The sequence below is a fragment of the Magallana gigas genome, chromosome 4, assembly GCF_963853765.1.
Source record: "Magallana gigas chromosome 4, xbMagGiga1.1, whole genome shotgun sequence".
Classification (NCBI taxonomy): domain Eukaryota; kingdom Metazoa; phylum Mollusca; class Bivalvia; order Ostreida; family Ostreidae; genus Magallana; species Magallana gigas.
This window is the reverse complement of record NC_088856.1, coordinates 50460617-50482506: the sequence shown is the minus strand read 5'-3', so window position 1 is coordinate 50482506 and position 21890 is coordinate 50460617. Positions and strand designations below refer to the sequence as shown.

The window sequence follows — 21890 nt, the reverse complement described above, 5'->3', positions numbered from 1 at the left end:
GTAGATATTCATCATTATTTTTTTACAACAGGCTACATCGCGACCTTATATTCAACGGTGCAGGCACATACATTTACATGTATTCACAATAATGGCACCGCATTTAAATGTATGTCAATCTTTGATTTTTATTGATAGAAATGGCAATCCCTTTTCCATTTGTGTATCACAGCCGCCATTTTCAATTTTCATTAGCAAAAATTAAGGTCAATGTTATTAAGTAATAAATTATTTGATTTTTTAGAGGGGATGAATAATTTGTATATTAATTTTCATTTTCCATAACTAGTTATATAAAAAAAATATCACTCAAAGTGAATGGCTCATCTTTTGACTGGATATTGCAAAGAACAATACAAAAACAATTCTATTTGATGTATTTAATGACTTTCAACTTCGCTGTATGGTATTCGACAACATACAAGTTTCCCTCGGAGTCCAAACTAATACCAACAGGTTTCTCCAGAAATCCTCGACCAATCAAACACAACAAGTGACCTCTGTCGTCAAGGAGATGAACCAAGTTGCTATCGGCGTCCGATACCAGGATTCTGCAACTTCTGTCAGTTAAAATGCTTCGTGGATCGAAATACGGACATTTGCGCGTAGGGACATTTCCAAAGTAACGCCAACGGAACCGACCTGATTGGCTGGTTGACACGACTGCTTTGGCGTTACGGTCTGATACACACACATCCTGATTACTGTTTACGGTGATGTAAACATCAAAATCGCCAGAAACGTAGAGTGGACACCCTCCGTCGTCATACTGAATCTCTTGCGTGGGAGAACTGTGAACATAACGAACGACCTTCACCTGTTGAGATTTTTGTTTTGACGAGTCGTTCCGATTGTCCATACACAGTAAAACTTCTCCAGAATCTGTCGCACATAACCCAAGTGGATTCCATCCCTGAAGTTTCAGAAAGGGTTCGAATTTCCCCTTTTTCATTATGTTAACACTTCTGTCTCCGTAATCAGTGTAAAGTAGTTCTCCCTTGGAAGTAATAGACAGATCGAACGGAGCTTGCTTTGATCGAGTGGACACTTTTTCAATCATATTGCCATGAACATCAACCTTAGCTACAGTTTCCACATCTCCACTTATCCACACGTTCTGGTCTTGAATGCACTGTACACTCCAGCACTTCTCGAACTTTGTCTCCACTTTGCGTAGAACAACTGGTTTGTCTAGTAGTGTGTCCCTTTTTGAAGGGGGCTCTGCTGACGCAACATTGATGACGAAATCTCGAGACTTCTTCAGAACGGATGCTTTAAGAGCACCGAATCGCTCGGGAAGTTGTTCCTTTTCTACATCACTGTTCTTGAACACTGGTGCAATGATACTTGTTATTGTGGGAATCCTTGAAAATTCCTCACTCTTTGCTTTGAATTTATTGATTTCAGAAACATCGTTTTCGTTCAATATTTTTTTATTGTAGTCAATCAGCGATTGAATTTCCGTTATCAGACTAGATATGAGTTTTCGCTGCTCCCGGAGATTGGAAAAGTCTTCCTTTTCCATCGTTTCCACCCTCTCCAAACATTTCTTCACGGCGCTCTCCACTGCCTTGTGCCAAATCTCGCCGTTTGTGACGATCTGTTTTTTGACATTCTCGTAACCACTGGTCAACTTTAAAACGTTCGTCTGAATCTGAGTCTCTATCTTTTTATACTCTGGTTGAATGAGAGATTCCAAGCGTGACGTGTCAGAGGTCACGAGGTCCCGCATGGATTGTAAATTTTCTAAAACGTTTTCTGCATCGTGACTCAAGTGTGTTTCGCTTGCGCATTTGTGACATATTGGAATCGCACAAGGGCGGCAGAAAAAATATAGTTTATTTCCTGTGTGCTCTAAACAGTTTTGGAAAGAATTCTCATTTTCTTTAACACTGACGCTTGTAACTATGCTTTTCTTTCTGGATTTTCTCGAGGCCATATTGCTTCTAGATGAATCGCTCCCTTTTGTATCCTATACTCCAAAACAAAGCCATGTATTGATATAAGGAATAAGGAATAAGGAATCATTCTTTGAGTATTATGAGGTTATAATTTTGGTCGGGGTGTGATCAAATCCAATAAAGCCCGAAGGGCTTTATGATAGATTTGATTACGCCCCGACCGAAATTATCACCTCATAATATTTAAAGAGTGATTCCTAATTACTTATATTTATATAATTTTAAACCATCGTACGATTAAATATTTAAATATAAATAAGCAAACCCTGCTGGCGCCTCACTTTGGCTAAAATATGAGTTATATAGTACACAATCGATACGTAGTGTTATCACAGGCAAAGACACTGAAGAATGTAAATATATAGATTTACACTTAAATTAAATACATTATAATCATACGTCAAACATTGTTGTTGAAACTAGTTTAGTGGTGAAGAATATTAAAAAATTGTGGTGGTATAGACTTTGTTTCTACTTTTGTTGAATTTGTGATTAAATAAACCCGAAACAATCATGTGAGAAAACAAAGAGAAAAAAGACAATTATAGGTGAAAACTTTTGTTGCCTTTTAAACCAGAACTCGTAAAGACATGCCGGAAACAACTGAAAGTTAAGAGGAGAGAGGGAAAGAGAGCGATGGACTAACTGAAAGGATTTAAGAGAGAGAGAGAGAGAGAGATTTTAAGAAAATGTAAATTAAAACATCAGTTGCGTTAAGAACCGAATTACAATACCCCCCCCCCCGATTTTTCGCAAAGATATTTTATATTTTATAATGTTTTTTTTTTGCTTGTCAAGAATTTCTGATAAGTCTAGCCTCCCCCCCCCCTTTCAATTTGCTTCCGACGCCACTGCATGGATACTAACACATACAATCATTCATAAATTATTCACAATAAAAATAGAAATACAAAATAGGCACAGAGAGAGAGAGAAAATATCTTGATAAAACAGATACAATCAGAAAGATAGAAAGAAAGAAAGATACAGAGTAAGAATCAGAGAGAGAGAGAGAGAGAGAGAGAGAGAGAGAGAGAGAGAGAGAGAGAGTACACACCATTTTACAGCCAAGTACAGTACCTACTGACAGTGAACTTGTAAATTGTTAGCTGGCTTACCTATTCCAGGTGTCACAAGATTTGCCTGGGGTCGACCCTCCGTCTCCAAGATCCCTCCCGAGCAATGACCCTCGTCACTTGCGAAATATCGAACAGTTTCATTTCACAAATCCTTCAGATATAACTTAATTGAAGGAATGGTAGATTAAGTCTGATTTACAGGATTTAGGCATTGTTATTGTCAGAGTGGGTTTGGGTTTACCTGTTAAGGGAAGCGGATTACCCTCAGGAATTCGTAAGGTGGAACGTCATTTTAAATGTCATTCAATACACGGGCCATATCGTGGTCTAAAAGAGAAAGCTTATTTGTCTTTAAATACACTCTACAAATTGTTTGACGGCAGAATATTCCGAGAGTGATAACATTGTTGTGTTTCCCTTTAAATTATTTGAAGTAATGTGATATTCAAATCAAAATTCTCTTCAGATTCATAAATATTAGTATTGCACCAATTCATGAGAGAATGAGCAAGGTAGCTTTAGAACGTCCCATTAAAAATGTGCATAAAGAGCATGCAGTTATTTTAACTAAATCAATGAATAATCAAAACAAATAAAAGTTTGTAATTCTAAGCTCTATCAATTTTTATATAGGCCCTGTTGCAACTGAGACAGGCATTTAGATTCTTTGTCTGAATACTCGTATATTTAATGAGTATTTGGATACAATTTATATAGATTTTATCTATATATAGCTCCGGTCGGGACGGAGGTGGAGCTTCAACAAAATGAATTTCCCTGTGCTTTATATATATATCTATATCATTCATTATGGGCAGGTATATGTCAATTTGAGAGTTATTGCAATGTTTGTGCTTATTATATACGTGTGTATCTATGCAATGTGTATCGTTCTGATCCTCTCAAATTGTCGTTTAACTGTATTCCACCTGTATCTCAAGCAACTGTGTAGTGTGCGGCCAGCGCGCTAGGATCCGTTCGTCATTGAAAGCAAGGTTTTTGTCTTTCCTAGATGGCCGAGTGGGTAGCGCGGTGGCCGCTCACTGCTAGGAGAATGGGTTCCAGAGGTCGTGAGTTCAAGCCTCGGTAGGGGCGGAAGGTGGAGCGCCAACAAAAAGTGAATTTCTCTGTGCTTTATATATATATATATATATATATATATATATCATTCACTATGGGCAGGTATATGTCAATTTGAGAGTTACTGCAATGTGTGTGCGTAATATATATATATATATTATATATATATATATATATATATAAACGTAACGTATAGTCCAATAACGCAAATGACGTGCTAGGGGCGCGTGCAGGGTTTACATATTTACACAAATGACGTGCTAGGTGCACAAGCGGGGTTTACATATTTACATAAAGAGAAGATAACGTAAAGACGTCAATAATCGAATATTTATTGAACAATTGGTGAAAATAATATAAATGTAAGTAATAAGGAATCATTCTTTTAATTTATGAGTTGATCAAATACAGTCGGATGTGATCAAATCTATCACAAATTCCTTTTCACTTTATTGGTTTTGGTCATCCCCGACCGTATTTGATCACGTATACATGCATCTCATAATAATCTCATTCCTTAAATATTTCACTTGCACCAAAAAAAAATCTTTACTCTAAATATTTGTTGATCTGCAAGTGACTATATACAATAGTCTTTATGGATGTCATGTTACACCATAACAACGATCATCAGCATAATCATCACGATGTTTTATATTAGGCATACTCAAATCAGGTTTTAAAAAATGTGACAAGTAATTAAGCTTCATGGTACAAATATTGAAAAAAGATATGATACATGTATCCTCATAATTCCCCCACTCTCTTCCCCCACTCTCCATGTCCTACTGTCCCTCATTTTCTCTCCCTTTAATTTGTTGAAATTGATCTTGTCAACAGACTTTTCAATTGTGCTAAATATACTTACATGTTTATATAAATTGTATGATATATTGTACGTGCAAATGAAATTAATAAAAAAAAAAAAAAAAAAAAAAAAAAAATATTGAAAAAAGAAGATTGTAGTGTATATTATTTAAAACCTTTCTCTCTAAGGTCGTAAAGCGTTCCATTTAATGTTATAAAAAAATATTGACAAATATCCGGGGGAATCCATTAAAATTCTTACAGTATAGTAACCTCTGCAGTTTGGGGGTTTGTAATTATCGTTTCAATTTGAAAACTTGATTCAATCTTGTGTCATGATCGCCCCAGCATAGGGGCTACCCATACATTGTAGGAAAAAATTAATAGCAACAGATTGAAGTTTATCATACTCTTGGGAAACATGGCGATGAGGAATTTTCCATTTGGCAATTTGATACCGGTAATATCAAAAAAAGAACAATACTGAATTTTAGCATTGTGGTGATTGAAATTAAGCATAGTGAAGAAAGAATAATACCCAAAAGCTTAATTAACAAAACAATAGGGCTACATATAGGTTGCAAAGAATGAGCTCTCATAAGTCATGTCAGTTCCCCTTTTTATCAATTAAATAATTTAATTAATATTCCATGATTTTAATTATTTCCAATCAAATTTTTTTTGAGTTATTTTCTGACAGAGATAAAAGCGTCCTTGAATCATGTGATGCCGGTGAACACTAACCGAGAGAGGAGGGTGAGGTGCCAGCACCCTAAGGGCGCCCCGGACGCCGACCTCATCTTTGGATCCAAGTAAGACCACCCGTCAGCAAGACATCAACAAGTACAGTTGCTATATAGAATCATGACTCCACTTCTCAGCTCTTCTTAAATGTTATTCAGTTTTAATCCATGAGCAAAGGATATTATATGTCACTGAGTTATTGATCTGTTTTTCATTTGTTGTGTTTTTAGAAAAAGATGATGGAAAGAGAAAAGATCTAGAGCCCTTCCCAAAACAGGGCAGTAGTCAGGAAGTGAAACGCCTCGACCAGAGGCCTCGGGAAAATTCCGAACAAACCAGCAAGGGGAGGGGGGCTTAATTTTTATATTAGACAAAATCAGAAATTAAAGTACAACGCTACGATTGAGGGCAAGGGGTGTCATCGAGAGGAATCGTGTTGTGGTGGGAGGGACATAATCACAGAGTCTGATTTCTGAGTGAACGCTTAAATTGCCATGTGTTGTGTACAATATTATAGGATTCTCGGACTGTGTGAATGACAATATAAGATATATATAATTATGTGTATGTGTCTGTGTGTTACAGCTTCTCTGTCCTCCAAAAGATTCCTAAGGTGTATAATCGAAGAAATATTATTTACATGATTAATTTCTCTGATTGTACTTTGGAAGATAAAAACAAGTTAACCTTACAGTGAACTGTACATCCTACAAGTAGCTAAATTAATATGGATTACCGGTAGTTCATTAATGACACACATTTGTATCAAATATGGATGGCGGTTTTGTTGTTGAGTATGTACGGTACATATTTTTCGCTGCTTTGTTTTCATTGTGTAAATGCAATTACGAAGAAGTTGACATGTTTCCTTGGTGACAGAATTGCGTGGCATCTGATTTGTTGGAAAAGTTTGAATACATGTATAGACTTGCTGAGCAGGTTCAAGTTATTGGCAGATGTATTGGTTATTCTGATTTGCTCCTCAAAAGGTTGCTTCTTAAGAACCACCCCTATGCTACAATTTGTGAAACTAATTATATGCAATCATCCTCAGTGTTGAAATCGGGACCCACAACTAATAATGGGGCCCCAAGAGAGTTGAAAGTTTAAAATAAAAATATATAGTAGAAATAAAACTACAATGCTACAATGCTACAATATGTGAAATTACTATGAAAGCATCTTCAGATAATCACTATTAATATTTCAATCTTTTTAAGGTAAAAAAAAGTTGGGGGCTGGCCCCTCTATGATGCTATGTACCTAATGGTTAGGTCTAACTTTGCCAAAAAAAAAATTGAGAGGGGGAGGGGGGGGTTGCTAGCCCCCCCCCCCCCCCCCGGTTCCGACGCAGGCCTATGAAAATAGTTCTGTTTTGTCATGATGTCCATCTTTTTCTCCAGTACATGCATAATTTAAAGGTCTAATTAACTAAATCATTTTCTGAAATGCAAAGCTCATTTGTCATCTTAAAGATCTACACAAATATGATAATTCCGGAAATTGTTGAATATTTCTGTCAATATTGAATTTGACCAGATACCAAATTTCAGATGCAAAAATGGAATCTTTCGGAAATGAAAAATGCAAGAAAATTCAATTTAATGTTGTGTAGAAATCAAATTTGTTGGATTGTTTTAATTATTGTGATTAACGAATAAATTATTTAAGACAACTTTAAAATCACGTAAACTGGTCAAAGAGCGATAACTCCAATATATCACACACACTTTACTACATGTATATATATTGTATACGAGCATTTTTATTTTGTTTTGATTAAATAAAATACTTGTTTACGTCTTCTGTGAAAATCCATACAAATATCAAAAAGGGACAATATTTCAAAACACAGTACCATCCCCTTCCCCTTAACTAATGAGTTTATAGCTTATTGCATGTAACTAATATGTGCTAAATTATGTCCAAATGTCTTCAATGACGAAAATAATAATATCTAATACTGAATCGTTGTTAAGCATCGTTGCAGCATTAACACCAAGAGGATGGGCAAAGAAGGTGGGTAAATTAAAGCCCATAAAAGTGAATATAAGAAACTGAAAAGTAAATAAAAGGCAGGTAGCAACGCAAGGGTAGGGCACACTTTTTTGCAAATCACAAAATACTGTACAAAATTGTCCATCCACTTTTCTGTAACTGTGAGAAAATGTTTTGAAATCATACATCAAAAAGCATTATATAAATCCCTGTAATAAATTTTTCAACTGTAAATAATAACCTCTCCCCCCCCCCCCACTACCCCCGGTTATGAATTTTGATTTTTTTTTTACACTTGGAGGATTTTTGGGGGGTATGGCTGCCCCTATAACTTTGAAGCAATGCTACGTGCATAAAACTAACATTTTCATCAGATTTACGTTGTCAACTTTGTAATTTTTTTTCAAAATATCCTTTAAATAGCGTCTTATTAAACAGTTCAGCCGCTAACATACTCCGAAACTTTGAAAATAAGCAGCGGCTTATTTTCAGTTTTGGTAAGAAATTGGGGGGGGGGGGGGTATTTTCAAAACTGTCTTATATTCAATTCACGGCTTATTATCCAAACAAAATACAAGTAAAGACGAGAGCACAATCATGGCTTATTATAAAACCAATAAATCGATTGTGAACTACTTGTTTGTTCTAGGGTATCCAGCTATTATAAACTGTAATCTGTAAGAGTAAAAGTTTGATACAAACATAAAGAAGTGCACTTATTGATGCTTTAGAAGCCGAATATATCATGCTTTTAATTGTTTGATATTAAAAAAATAAAACAACGTAATTCAACAATTTTTTGTTGTAACAAAACATTCAACCAAAAGTTTCAGGAAAATAAACACACGAGTCTTGACGGTCACCTGAGTACTATAGCCATTGGCTGAACCTTTCATGTAGTCTCATGTTTGCATTTTTTAAAGAGGGAGTCTACGAGAAAACCATGCAAAAGTAAAAATTTTTTATCCAAGACACTATAAAAAATGGCATTTACATTTATATAATCTTAAAGAGGATGATCATAAATATTTGTAGTAATTGTTGTGAATACATGTATATATATCACAATTTCATGTTTATTTCTAATATGGACATAGATGTTTATGTTTACTTTCATGTTTTTATAAGTTTGTTTAACCTCCTAGTAATATTAATGTAAGTCCGTTTTTGTCAGGTCAAGGTTGTTTGTTAATGTTTAATCCATTTTCCGTTTTTGTCCGTGTGTTTACTTTTTGTCAATATTGAACGAGAGGAAGTGAGTTGAGCAGAAGACAGTTGGCGAGTGGACGAGAGCAGAAGGGAGAGATGAGAGAAGAAAGGAGAAAAAGGGAGTTTTTAATCCAAGACTTTAAGAATAGCTCGCCACATTGATTGGTGCCGGAACCCGCTGTGAAGATTCTAGGAGCCTTTAAGTGTTCAAGACTACAGAAGAAAGATGTCAGCAACCTATTTGAAAGGACTTTGTACCAGGTACAGAAATCTTATAGAGACAGAAATTAAAAAGGCTGATAAACTTGTGTCGATAGATGTATCAGAGGAAGATCCGACAGCTCTACTTAGAAATGTTGAAACATCAGTGAGACGGATAAAGGAGTTCAGCGCCAAACTTGAAGAAACGATGGAGAAGTGGTCAATGGTGATAGAGGGCCAAGAGACTAAACAAGGTGAACAAGAGAAATTCAGTGAAATCAGTGGAAAGGTGTTCCTTTTATTAAATGAGGCAAATGATCGCTCTGAGCAGCTCATCATTCTTGAGAAAACACTACAAGAAAAACTTACAACTCTGAAGAAACCTCCTGATATGTCAGACCCAAGACTAGATCACCTGATTCATTTACAAGCAAAGATGCAGGAACAAATTATTCATTTTCAAGAGCTGTCACTCCAACAACACAACCCAGTGGCAGACTCAGTGGTAGTTAAACTTCCAAAGTTAGAACTACCTTCCTATAATGGAGATAAAATTAAATTCAAGGAATTCTGGGATGCCTTTGAAGCTACTGTTCACAGGAACCATAAGCTCTCCAACATTGAGAAATTTAACTATCTCAGAAGCAAACTTACAGAAACAGCTCGACTAGCCATATCTGGACTTTCACTTTCAAATCAAAACTATGATGTAGCTATTTCTATTCTGAAGGACAGATTTGGAGACGTGCAATCAGTTATCAACAAACATTATGTTGAACTCATCAATACTCAGTCAGCTACCAATGACACATCAAGTCTGCGTAAGTTACATGATGACATTGAGAGACACATGCGCAGCTTGGAAGCTTTACATCAGGATGTCAACCAGGATGTGTTCATCTCCATGATTACCTCCAAACTACCCAAAGAAACTCTACTGCAGCTTGAAATACAAAAAGGTTTACAGGAAAAGTGGACGGTGCAGAAACTGAGAGATTTAATGAAAAGTTACATCACAGTGAAAGAATCATCAGAACTTCAAGCTTCTAGTGTTGTAAGACATGAAGAGAGGCACACCACAGCAGAAGCCTTAGTGATCTCAACCAATAAAGAGTCAGCAATACGACGAAACAGACCAACGAGAGTTCCAGTGAGACCTACAGTGTGCACCTTTTGTGGGGGTTCTCATTGGACTGATGAATGTAGAAAATACAGAACCATAGAAGATAGAAAACAGAGACTCAGGGGGAAGTGCTTTGTCTGCTTGAAGCCTGACCACAGAAGTAAAGAATGCAGAGTTGAGAAGACATGTTATCATTGTAAGCAGCATAGCCACCATAGAAGCTTATGTCCCAAGAAAATACCTTTCCGTCAAAGAGAAAGTTCACACCTGACTGAAGAAATCAGCACAATAGAAGAGACTTCAAAGTTTCAAAAGGATGCGGAAAATAGTTTACTATCATCAGGAGATATTGTTTTAATGCAGACAGCAAAAACAGAGGTTTCTAACCAATATAGAGAAAATTCAGAACCAGCTAGACTTCTTATGGACTCAGGATCTCAAAGAACATACATAACAGAGAACTTAGCTGACAGATTACAGTTGAAAAGCCAAGCAACAGAGAAGATATCCTTGATAACCTTTGGTGCTGAAAGGCCTAAAATAGTGAAAACACCTAAAGTTTCCTTGAAACTGAAACTCAAGGATGGACATTATTTAAGTATTGATGCAAATGTTGTACCCACAATTACAGGAACAGTCCAGAGAAAACCGATTCCCAAAGACATTCAAGACAGATGTCAAACCCTGTGGAAAAATTTACAGTTAGCAAATACTCTACCAGTGAAGTTTGAAAACTCGACAGTTGACATCCTGATAGGTAATGACTATTACCTGGATTTGATACTACCAGAAAGAATAGAAATCCAAAAGGGATTTTACCTACTTGCTTCTAAACTTGGATGGGTTCTCACTGGAAGGACCCAAAGACAATATTGCGAAGATGAGGAGCAAGTTATGATGATTACCAATGGGAATTTATCTCTCACAGAATATTGCCTCCATTCCAGAGTGGATGAGTGCCTATCGGTGAAACCTTCCATTGATGATTTTTGGAATCTGGAGACAATTGGAATTCAAGATTCTCCTTACACTTCAGACGACGGAAAAGCCCTGAGAAATTTCAATAGCACATTGAAGATAGAAAACAACAGATACCAGGTCACATGGCCTTGGAAGGAAGAATTTCCAGATCTTCCAGAAAATAGAGAACTAGCATATGGGAGACTCAAGTCACTAGTCCACAAGCTGCAGAGTAACTCTGAGTTATTACATAAGTATGATGAGATAATTCAGGACCAGTGTAAAAAGGGGATTATAGAGAAAGTTCAGCGCAGCAACGGAGAGACAGGAATTAAACACTACATTCCTCATCATGCAGTAGTAGACTTAACGAAACTCACTACCAAAGTAAGAATTGTGTATGATGCATCAGCGAAGTCGCAGCCTAAAAACACCAGCTTGAATGAGTGCTTACACAGAGGACCAGTGATGCTCCATGACTTATGTGGACTTTTACTGCGCTTTAGACTAAAGAAGATAGCAATAGTCGCTGATATTGAGAAGGCATTTCTGCAAGTTGGTCTACAGGAAAAAGATCGTGATGCCACAAGATTTTTCTGGTTAAAGGATGTAAATAATCCCACGGTAGACAACAACGTACAAGTGTACAGATTTTGCAGAGTTCCCTTTGGGGTGATCTCCAGCCCATTCCTACTAGCAGCAACTGTAGATCATCACCTCAGTACTTATGAAAGCAGGACAGCAGAAAACATCCGGAGTAATATTTATGTTGACAATGTTATTACAGGAGTTGATACACTTGAGGAAGGAGAAACACTATACGAGGAGGCCAAGAAAATCTTCAATAGCATGTCTATGAACTTGAGAGACTGGGCATCAAATGTTAAGGAGTTCTACAAACTTGTTCCTCCTGAAGATCAATCAACAAGAGAGAAGATGAAGATACTTGGAGTAATCTGGAGTCTTACAGAAGATGTACTCTCAGTCCCAGTTGGGAATTATGAAAACACGCCAGTACCAGTGACCAAACGAGAAGTACTACAAAGAGTTGCATCAATATTTGATCCTCTTGGATTTTTCACTCCAGGTACTTTAAAGGCAAAACTATTTCTTCAAGCGTTGTGGGAGAAAAATCTTGAATGGGATGAACAACTTGGAGAAGAAGATATCCAGCAGTGGAAAGAGATAGCAGCAGATTTAATAGAAATTCCACAATGCCAGATTCCAAGATACTGTGGGCTCCCAGGAGAAGTTTCCTACAGACTTTTGTGCTTTTGTGATGCGTCAGCGAAAGCATTTGCCACGGCAGTTTACCTGCAGATGACCACTGACACTTCAAGCATCTGTAACCTAGTATTTTCCAAGACTCGTTTAGCACCCAAAAAGAAAATTTCCATGCCTCGTCTTGAACTTCTGGCTGTTCTCATTGGTGTGCGAAGCATAAACTTTGTAGAAAATCAACTGAAACTGGCAATATCTGAGAAAATACTATGGACAGATTCGCAATGTGTTTTACACTGGATTAAGACTAAAAAACCTTTAACAACATTTGTAGAAAACAGAGTTAAAGAAATTCAGAGTTGCAGTGACATTGAATTTCAATACGTTATCTCAAGTGATAATCCAGCAGATATTGCAAGCAGAGGTACGACAGTTGACACTTTAAGGGAAAATACCTATTGGTGGAATGGCCCAGCATGGTTGAAAAAGAACAAAGATGAGTGGCCTTCATGGAAGCCCCCTACCAGTGAAAATGACTTTGACAGTATAATTGGGACTGAGTACAAGAAACCGCGAGTAATGTATGAGACAAAACTATTAGCTGGGGAAGGTCCTCACGGATTCACAGAGACTGTTAGTGCTGAATATAAGAATCCATTTTGCATGGACGACAAGCGTTTCTCATCCTTCATGAAGCTAATAAGAGTATCAGCATGGATTCTGAGATTCATTAAGAGACTAAAGAGAGTGAAGTCATCCTCTGGTCCTTTGACTGAGACAGAGTTGAGCATGGCAAAGACACTTTGGATAAAGAGTATCCAAACCCAGAGCTACAGTGATGTAAAACTTGCGTTAACAGAAAAGAAGAGACATAACTTGATTAACCAATTAGGATTAACATTAGATCAAGATGGAATCATCAGATGTGTTGGCAGACTAGGAGCTGCACACTTGACTGAGGGAGCTAGGACACCAATTTTACTTCCCAAGAAAAGTCATGTAACAGATTTACTGATAGACAGTTACCACAGAAAATCCATGCATCTTGGAGTATCTCAAACCCTGTCTATGGTTCGTCAGACATACTGGATTCCACAAGGACGTTCTGAAGTGAAAAGAGTTCTGCGGAGATGTACAATCTGCAAGAGACATGAAGGAGGACCATACAGAATGCCTATTATGCCGCCCTTACCTAGAAAGAGAGTAAATGAGTCCTCTCCATTTACCTACACTGGAGTAGACTATTTTGGTCCAATATATGTGAAAACAGACGGCGTCACCAAGAAAGTATGGGTGTGCTTGTTTACCTGTTTAGTAGTTAGAGCCATCCATTTAGAGCTTATGCAAGATATGTCCACAGAAGAGTTCCTTAATGGATTGAGACGATTCATAGCTCGATGGGGAAAGCCGAAGCAACTCATTTCAGATAATGCTTCACATTTCAAGTTGGCCAGTAATATCTTAGAAGAAACTAGGGCCTCAACAGTCAGAGATCCAGATGTTCAGAGCTATATTGCAAATGAAGATATCAAGTGGCAATTCATAGTAGAGCTTGCCCCATGGATGGGTGGTTTCTACGAGCGTCTTATAGGAATAGTAAAGAGATGCCTTCGGAAAACAATTGGGAAGCTGTGTCTTACCAACGAACAATTAAGAACTCTTTTAGCAGAGACAGAAGCAGTAGTAAATTCAAGACCATTAGTTTATGTAGGAGATGACATCAACTCCAACATAATTCTTACCCCTGCTCACTTCCTGACACTGAATCCTAAAACTGGTATCCCAGATAGTAATGAAGAAGATACAGAGGATCCCGAGTATTTACCCAACATCAGCAGTGCCGAGAAGTTATTGCAGACATGGAAGAAAGGACAGAAACATTTAGATGCTTTTTGGAAAACTTGGCGCGATGAATATCTGCTAGGTTTACGAGAAAGAACAACATACAGACTAAAAGAAAGAAGAGTCAAGCATAGCGAGGAACCACAGATTGGTGATGTGGTGTTAGTTAAAGATGACCTTCCTCGTGGAAGCTGGAAAATAGGACGCCTTTGTGAACTTACAGTAAGCCGAGATGGAGAGATTCGTTCCGGAAAGGTATTGCTACCTAGCAAGAAGACTCTCAATAGACCGTTGAACCTACTCTATCCGATCGAGTGTTCCAAAGATACAGAGACCAAAAACAGTGAGAACCCAGTGGAAAATCAAAGTACCGCAAGTAACAAGAGTATGACCTATGAAGATCAATCAGTGACCGAATCCAAAAATGAACCTGATGTCAGAGAGCCGCCGCAAATTAGACCCAAACGAAAAACCGCGCAAAAGGCGAGGGAGAAGATCAAAGACTGGTTAAATTCGTGACGACATTGTTGGTCGTGGGAGTGTTGTGAATACATGTATATATATCACAATTTCATGTTTATTTCTAATATGGACATAGATGTTTATGTTTACTTTCATGTTTTTATAAGTTTGTTTAACCTCCTAGTAATATTAATGTAAGTCCGTTTTTGTCAGGTCAAGGTTGTTTGTTAATGTTTAATCCATTTTCCGTTTTTGTCCGTGTGTTTACTTTTTGTCAATATTGAACGAGAGGAAGTGAGTTGAGCAGAAGACAGTTGGCGAGTGGACGAGAGCAGAAGGGAGAGATGAGAGAAGAAAGGAGAAAAAGGGAGTTTTTAATCCAAGACTTTAAGAATAGCTCGCCACAGTAATAAGATAAATGTTGGATGTACTCTCCTATTTAAGATATCCCCAAATCTATTTTTAGCTCTCCCCAGTAGGCTAAAATTGAGTACAAAATGAAACTTTTACAACCCCTCACATAATATCAATGAACACAAAAAATCCATGTACTTTTGTTTCTTTGAAGAGTAAACAATTATAACTATCCATAAAAACCATTATTTTGTTCACCATGTGGTTCTTTGGGGGAATTCCAGTAGGTTTTTTAAATAGAGTAAATATCTTGACTTTAATGTATCCGAATTCTGAATAGCTATATGTCTGATACAACAGATAAATAATATTTTTAATTTGTTTATATAAATCAAAATTATTTTGTTTACCATTGTTTCAAAGGAATTTGTTGGATTTACTGTAATTTACAAGATATCCAATTTTGAAAATCAGTGGAAAATGTTATGAAATTATCTCCCTTTGTTCACTCTTCAGTAAGTGAAGGGGGAAAACACCTATTGTTTACATGGAGGGAACATGTCGTCTGGTGGGTGTTGCTTTGGCACAGCGACAGATTGTAACAATAATGTGATATATAATTTAAAAGACTGCGTGAAAACAACATATCACCATTTAAGATACCTGAATGCTAACTCTAAAGGCATAGACCTGCCAGAAAGTTATTTAATTCTGTGCAGAGCTGGTGTGAATGTTATTACTGCAGCCCATCTAGACCAAAATATTTGCAAGTTTCACAGGGATTTTCTTGGTGTGTATTGGAAGCGAAGCAAACGATCATGTACACATCCATTTCATGGAAATTCAAAATCAAAGCCAGACAGAGGCATCACCCCAGTAATGAGTAGAGAACTATGGCTGCGTCTTCAACTCTCAGTTCCCATAGGCGAAGGTATATATTTTTAAGAATTGTTTCCTTGCATTTACATATTTTTCAAAAGCTCCATGCATAGGCTAAGTGTATGTTAGGGTCCATTGTTATTTGTTATTCATAAGTTTACTTAATTATATTATATATTAATTTTTAGCTTAGGTTGTATGTTGTTTCTGGTCCATTCATAACTCAGTCATCTTTGCTTGTATACTTAGTCTCAAGATGTTTTGTTTTTTTGCATTACATTTTGCTTAGTTAATCATAGTTTATTGGACATTATCATAATTATTAAATACTCCAGTGTCCAAATGAATAAGAATGATCAAGATGATAAGATCATTATGTTTTTGGTTTTATTTAAAGCTGTATGCAGAACATGTGTTTCTAAACACAAAGCAGACCTCAGTCTTGGTGAAAAAATTGTGGAAGAAATCAGAGGTAATTATTTTCAAATATTGATTAAGTATGACATTTTATGATAGTGACAGTAGGGATGGATCCATGATTTTCTTAGGGAAAAAACTATAACAACTTTAACAATATACAAAGCAAATACTTGAGATAAGAAAGTTTTTGAAATTTATGAATCAAAAAGGCTTATTTCAGTAGTTAAAATACTATATAAGTAATCAAATGATTACTATACAAGGACTTTTTTATTTATAGACAGAGTTCAACAAATGAGTAATCCACCATTACACCCAACTGATGATTTGCAAAGTTGCCTTTATGACAATGGTATGGTTTAATTACATGCAAATATTAAAATCCTTAAAACATGGTATTAAACAATAATAGTTTTTCCTTAGCCTTTCACACTTCTTATTCAGATTTATAATAGGAAGGAACATTGAAAATGAAGCATATTTGATAGATATTTGTCAGCCCTGTAAAAGGATAAATAATTAAAGCTAATGTTGTATTTTTTATATGTTAAAACATTTTAGTGATGGTATAATTAAAAGAATAATACTTTAATTTTTTAGCTGATCCAGACAATGTTCCAATATCTCAGTCCAACCAAACTGACCATGCTGATGGTGAGTGTATAAAAACTGTAGTAATTCTTGATTTATCATATTTAACATTGTACTTTTAAGTAATGATGTGCATCCTAATTTAATAAAGGGATAGGTGTTGGTTGTGTTAGAAGCTACTTTTTGACTTATTTAAATAGGTTATAATTCTTTAAAATGATATGGAAATGCATGGCTCAACATTATAATGTTTGTCTGATGTAAAGCTCATTTTTAGATTGGACATAGTAGTTTCCATAAAACACTCAAAGTCAGCAGATTGAGTTGGAAAATTAAAATTTATTAAATTCACACAGTATAATTATTGAAAAATATCTGTATCTGCTTATGTGTTCTTCATTGTGTAGCTGACATCAGAATATGTTTAGTTACATCATGGTTTTTAGTTCAGGTCATATTAATTGACTGTTTCGACTTATCAGATGACATGTTTCATAGAATTATTGTAATTATAATTATATATTATAATTAGACAAGATGGATATATTCCAATTTGGGCCCTTGACATGTTTCATAGAATTATTGTAATTATAATTATATATTATAATTAGACAAGATGGATATATTCCAATTTGGGCCCTTAGAAGTCATGTAATAATACTTGTACAATAAATACACAATATGCAGAATGTCCTGAATCATAATGAACTATTAACAAAATCGCTATACACTTCACTGACTTGTGTGCAGATGCATCAGTTGGAGAAATCCTGTGTACAATGTAATTGACAAATGGAAAAAAAAATATACACTAAAAGATGTGAACATAAACACCTATCATATAAATTGTAGGAATACACCACATAAGGTATTAAACATAACTTGAAACTGTATACTCAGTCTAAAGATGATTTTGCATCATTTTTTTAGGTCACGTGAGTTACTCAGTGACCTATTTCTATCTGTTTATGTCCATCTTCAGCTGTTGTTCATCGGTCGTTGTTCATCGGTCGTAAACTTTTTAACATTTTTAGCTTCTTCTCTGAAACCAATGAACTAAGAGGGTTGTACCTAAGACCGAAGGGAGGGGTGGGGTATTTACCTGCCTATAATGACGTAATTACCCATCTATTATTGCATTTCAAACACAATTTAGCTACATGTATAAGCTACATCCCAGACCCCCCTTCTACTTTTTTATTTCTTCCTTCTACTTCAATTTTTAGAGACAACCCCGAACTAAGTGCATAGTTATGATGAAGAAGAACGTCCTTCCAAAATTGTTCATGGCCTCTGGGTCAGGGGTTCTGGTGTTAGGGCGGGGCTCTAATGATAACATGTGTATATATAAAAAATACATTAATTCTTTGAAAATCTTCTCCTCTGCTCCTAGCCAATGAACTAAGTATAAAGTTATGATGAGGAAGAATACCTCTTCCAAAATTGTGAAATTCATGGCCCCTGGGTCAGGGGTTCTGCTGTTAGGGCGGGGCTCTAAGCATTATATAGTGAATTACATTGATTTTTAAAAAATCTTCTTCTTTGATCCTGAATATAAAGCAGATGAACTATAAGTACATAGTGATGATGAGACAGTCCAAGAGTGACTCTTACAATATTGTGAAGTTCATGGCCCCTGGGTCAGGGGTTCTGGTGTTAGGTAGGGACTATAAATGATTGCAGTAATTTTTTGAAAATCTTCTCCACTGTCAATCCTGTGTATTAATTCGATGAATTATGTACATTACATCAATGAAGGTAACAACGTCACAAATGTCTTTGAGATGAAAGATGCCCTTGAGAGTCATGGGGGAGTGCGAAATACATTCACTTCCATCATTGATGTTGATATGAGCACCCAGCCTGTACTGTCAGGTCAGCTTCAGATCCCCATAAGCCAGTACAACAACTTCACCTTTATGGACAGTGGTATTTTGGCATTCAAGTCTTACGGTTTCGGAGAGCAGCTTATTCCATCCGAAAAGCTTGAAAGTGTTACAAAAAACATGATGGACATCCAAGAAGCTATGGTAAGATTTTAATCTTAAAAGTTTCATTTGTTTTATATTGTTCAATTTAATTTATATTGCGATTTTCATACATTTGAGTAAACACGCATGTAATACTTCTATTCACAACAGATTGTTGCAAATGCCAAACCACCCACTGACAAACCAAGACAAAAGAAAACTACAAGTCGTTTGCTGTCATGTTGTGATCCTGATTGTGTAAAAGAGTTCAGAAAAGAGAGTCAACTGCTAAACCACCTAGCTATTGGAAAGCATGTGTACGACAATGAAGAGGCTGACAACATACTGGACACCTGGAAAAGAATGTGGGTGCAGGCATGTACCAAGATCAGATCTACTCAACCCATTGTTAGCATTGAAACAGATGATCGGAATGTGGCTGATGAAGTCTCATATGAAACACAGGCATATGCACTCAAACAAAGGAAGAAAAGTGCAAGATTTTCCAGTGCTGTGAAAAAGTTTTTGTTTGAGATTTTTGATGAAGGAGAAAAGACTGGTCGAAAGGCAAACCCATACACAGTAAGCAAGCAGATGCGATCAGAAAAAGACTCAGATGGGAAAATACTTTTTAGTCCATGTGAATGGTTGACACATCAGCAGATTAGAGGTGTTTTTGCCAGTTTTGTCACAAAAAAGCAGAAACTGTCAAGTTCTACTTCACAGGCTAAGCGATTGAAGTTGCAGGAGGTTGGTGATGAGCAGGATGAACTTCTTGAAAATATCATCTGTAGTCTTCAGGCAGCAGAACATTTTGATACTGTTCAAGACATAGCCAATGAACTTGTGGATTAACTGCATTTGACTGGATTATACTGGTATTGTTGGAAATCATGTTTACCTAATTTATGCAAATATTGACATTATAAATGATAGGCTAGCAGGAATACTGTAATATTGAGTTAAATATAAAATTTTACAATTTAAATTTGCTCTTTTATTCAACAATGTTGCAGAATAGGTTTTACTTTTGGATATCTTGTTCTAAATGTGATGGTGGGATAAATAATGATTTAAAATTGTTTGATTTTTTTTACTATAGAGAGAGTTAATTGTGTACTCTCCAGTAATGAGAGGGATTTTGTGACACAGATTTAAGTTAGTCCTTGGCCATTCTTGAATGTTTCTTGTGAGTAAATATATGTAGTTAGGTATCCTGTATGATTATTAAAAGACAGACTAAAATTAATGACTACAGTGTTTCGATAATTATTATTTTAATTGCATGCGTGTATATAAGTACCAGAAGTTTTCATATTTTTGTACTTCTTGAACACATTCTTGTACACAATATTAATTAAGTTTTGTAAGCATCCTTAGCAATGTTTGTTACATGTAAATGAAATAGACAAGTAGGTATGCATTATTCCTGGTTTTGAATTAAATATGAAATTGTTCTGAAATTGTGATTTTATGAAAAACAAATTGATGTTTAAAATCATGTGTGATAATTTATCATTCTAGCCTTAATTATTGATTTTCTATGTTAATACATTTTCAATGAATATTCCTTTAATTATAATGTAATGAATTGTAATACCTGTTTAGATGCAATTAATTACTCTAATAGAAATACTGTGTAAAGTACTTTTTTAAGCTTTATATAAAGTGCACATAATTGACTGTTGACCTTATCAAATAATATTTATCAACAATATGTATACAAGACTGTTTATTTAATTAAGCTTAGCATTATTATTTTTTTTAGCAAAAATGACAACTTTTTAAATTTTATATGAAGAAAATAATGAGAGACAGTTGTGAGTCTTTTTATGATATTGTATTTTTATTTTTTTTTCAAAACATAATGCACAGTTAAATTTATTACAAAAACAGATTTTTATGTTTACCTTATCAAATGATATTACAATATTTTTTTTTAAATAACAGAGAAACATGTAATTCCTGTATGGACCGGTTAAAAATGGATTTGTTGATAAAAATGATGTATCTTTGTTTTAAGCATAGCTTGTTGCTTTTTTAGTTTCCGAAGAATTCCTTTTTAATGGAAATATGCTATTTAAAGACCTTCCAGAAAATACAAAAATTATTTTTTTCTAAAGTGTGTATCAGGTGTTATAGCTCTTAGAATTTTAATGAAATAAGATCAGTGAAATTCTATTTTTAGAACATTATGAGATTGTAAGAGTTGTCTCTCTTTGGTGCCTTCAGAATTTAAAATTTTATATGATGGATATGATAAACACTCTTTATATATGTTTGTATGTCAAATATATTTTTTATTGAAATTTGTTTAAAATGAAATACACTACTCACTAACTTGGTATTTTCTTCATGATTTTCACTACTTTATTGAATTGTTGCTAATGGCAACCATAGGGGGTGCTGTAATCCATATCAATTACCAGATTTTGACCAAATTCACAGGAAATGCTTAAAATATATCAAAATTGATAATTATGATAAAAGAAACTAAAATGAAGAACCTAACATGAATAGCTTTCTGCATGGTTTTCTCGTAGACTCCCTCTTTAAAAGTTTCATTTTTGGGGTCTATTAAGGTAAGGTTTGCGGCTTGCATTTTTTAGAGGTTGTACCAAAGTTACATACCATTTTGTTTACTATACTAAAGTCTTTTTTCTCATGAAATTCAAATGAATTTTGCCCGTCCCGTTTTATAACTACAAAAGGTCAAAGTTCATGATTCCAATTTTCAGTTTGATGAAATGTAAACAATTTCGTGAAAATATGTATATTTTAAATGTGACTATTATGGGGGTAATTTATGCTTAAAAAGTTCGGAAATAATATCACTATTAATATCATGATTCACTTTTATTAATTTCTGATGAACTATCTAAAAATAGAATAAAATGCAACAAAAGTCTTAATTTTGGACTACTATTATGTAAACGAAAACATCTTATTTGAAACCTTTCCAAGTCCACCGATTTCAGGAAAAACGTAT

The 21890-nt window shown here is 35.4% G+C and overlaps 3 protein-coding genes across 4 annotated transcripts in view; 2 read left to right on the top strand and 1 right to left on the bottom strand.

Annotated features, from left to right (window-relative positions):
• The window catches only part of LOC109618182 (Tripartite motif-containing protein 2), a 46433-nt gene extending 42877 nt beyond the window's left edge, over positions 1-3556 (bottom strand). The window contains exons 1-2 of one of the 2 annotated variants that reach the window (XM_066082775.1): positions 3080-3556; positions 340-1972 (exon numbers count right to left, since the gene is read on the bottom strand). In XM_066082775.1, the coding sequence (XP_065938847.1) occupies positions 368-1939 (1572 nt within the window). In that variant the 5' untranslated portion in view covers positions 1940-1972; positions 3080-3556 and the 3' untranslated portion in view covers positions 340-367. Of the gene's footprint in view, positions 1-339; positions 1973-3079 lie in introns of those variants that run through there. The other variant, XM_066082776.1, reaches the window with a different exon arrangement.
• Positions 3557-9104: 5548 nt separating this feature from the next.
• Positions 9105-14744, top strand: LOC109619637 (uncharacterized). The gene has a single exon (XM_066083411.1). The coding sequence runs from the start codon at positions 9105-9107 to the stop codon at positions 14742-14744; it is 5640 nt and encodes a 1879-aa protein (XP_065939483.1).
• Positions 14745-18680: 3936 nt separating this feature from the next.
• Positions 18681-20245, top strand: LOC109617089 (uncharacterized). The gene is made up of 2 exons (XM_066080975.1): positions 18681-18961; positions 19073-20245. Exons 1-2 carry the CDS (start codon positions 18716-18718, stop codon positions 19754-19756), a joined length of 930 nt encoding a protein of 309 aa, XP_065937047.1. The 5' UTR covers positions 18681-18715; the 3' UTR covers positions 19757-20245.
• The last annotated feature ends 1645 nt before the right edge of the window (positions 20246-21890 follow it).

Bases quoted from the DNA above. Each gene is read 5' to 3' on its own strand.
- LOC109617089 (XM_066080975.1), top strand. From the start codon at position 18,716: ATGAAAGATGCCCTTGAGAGTCATGGGGGAGTGCGAAATACATTCACT. The intron at 18,962-19,072 runs GTAAGATTTTAA...TATTCACAACAG, and splicing joins TGGACATCCAAGAAGCTATG to ATTGTTGCAAATGCCAAACC.
- LOC109619637 (XM_066083411.1), top strand. From the start codon at position 9,105: ATGTCAGCAACCTATTTGAAAGGACTTTGTACCAGGTACAGAAATCTT.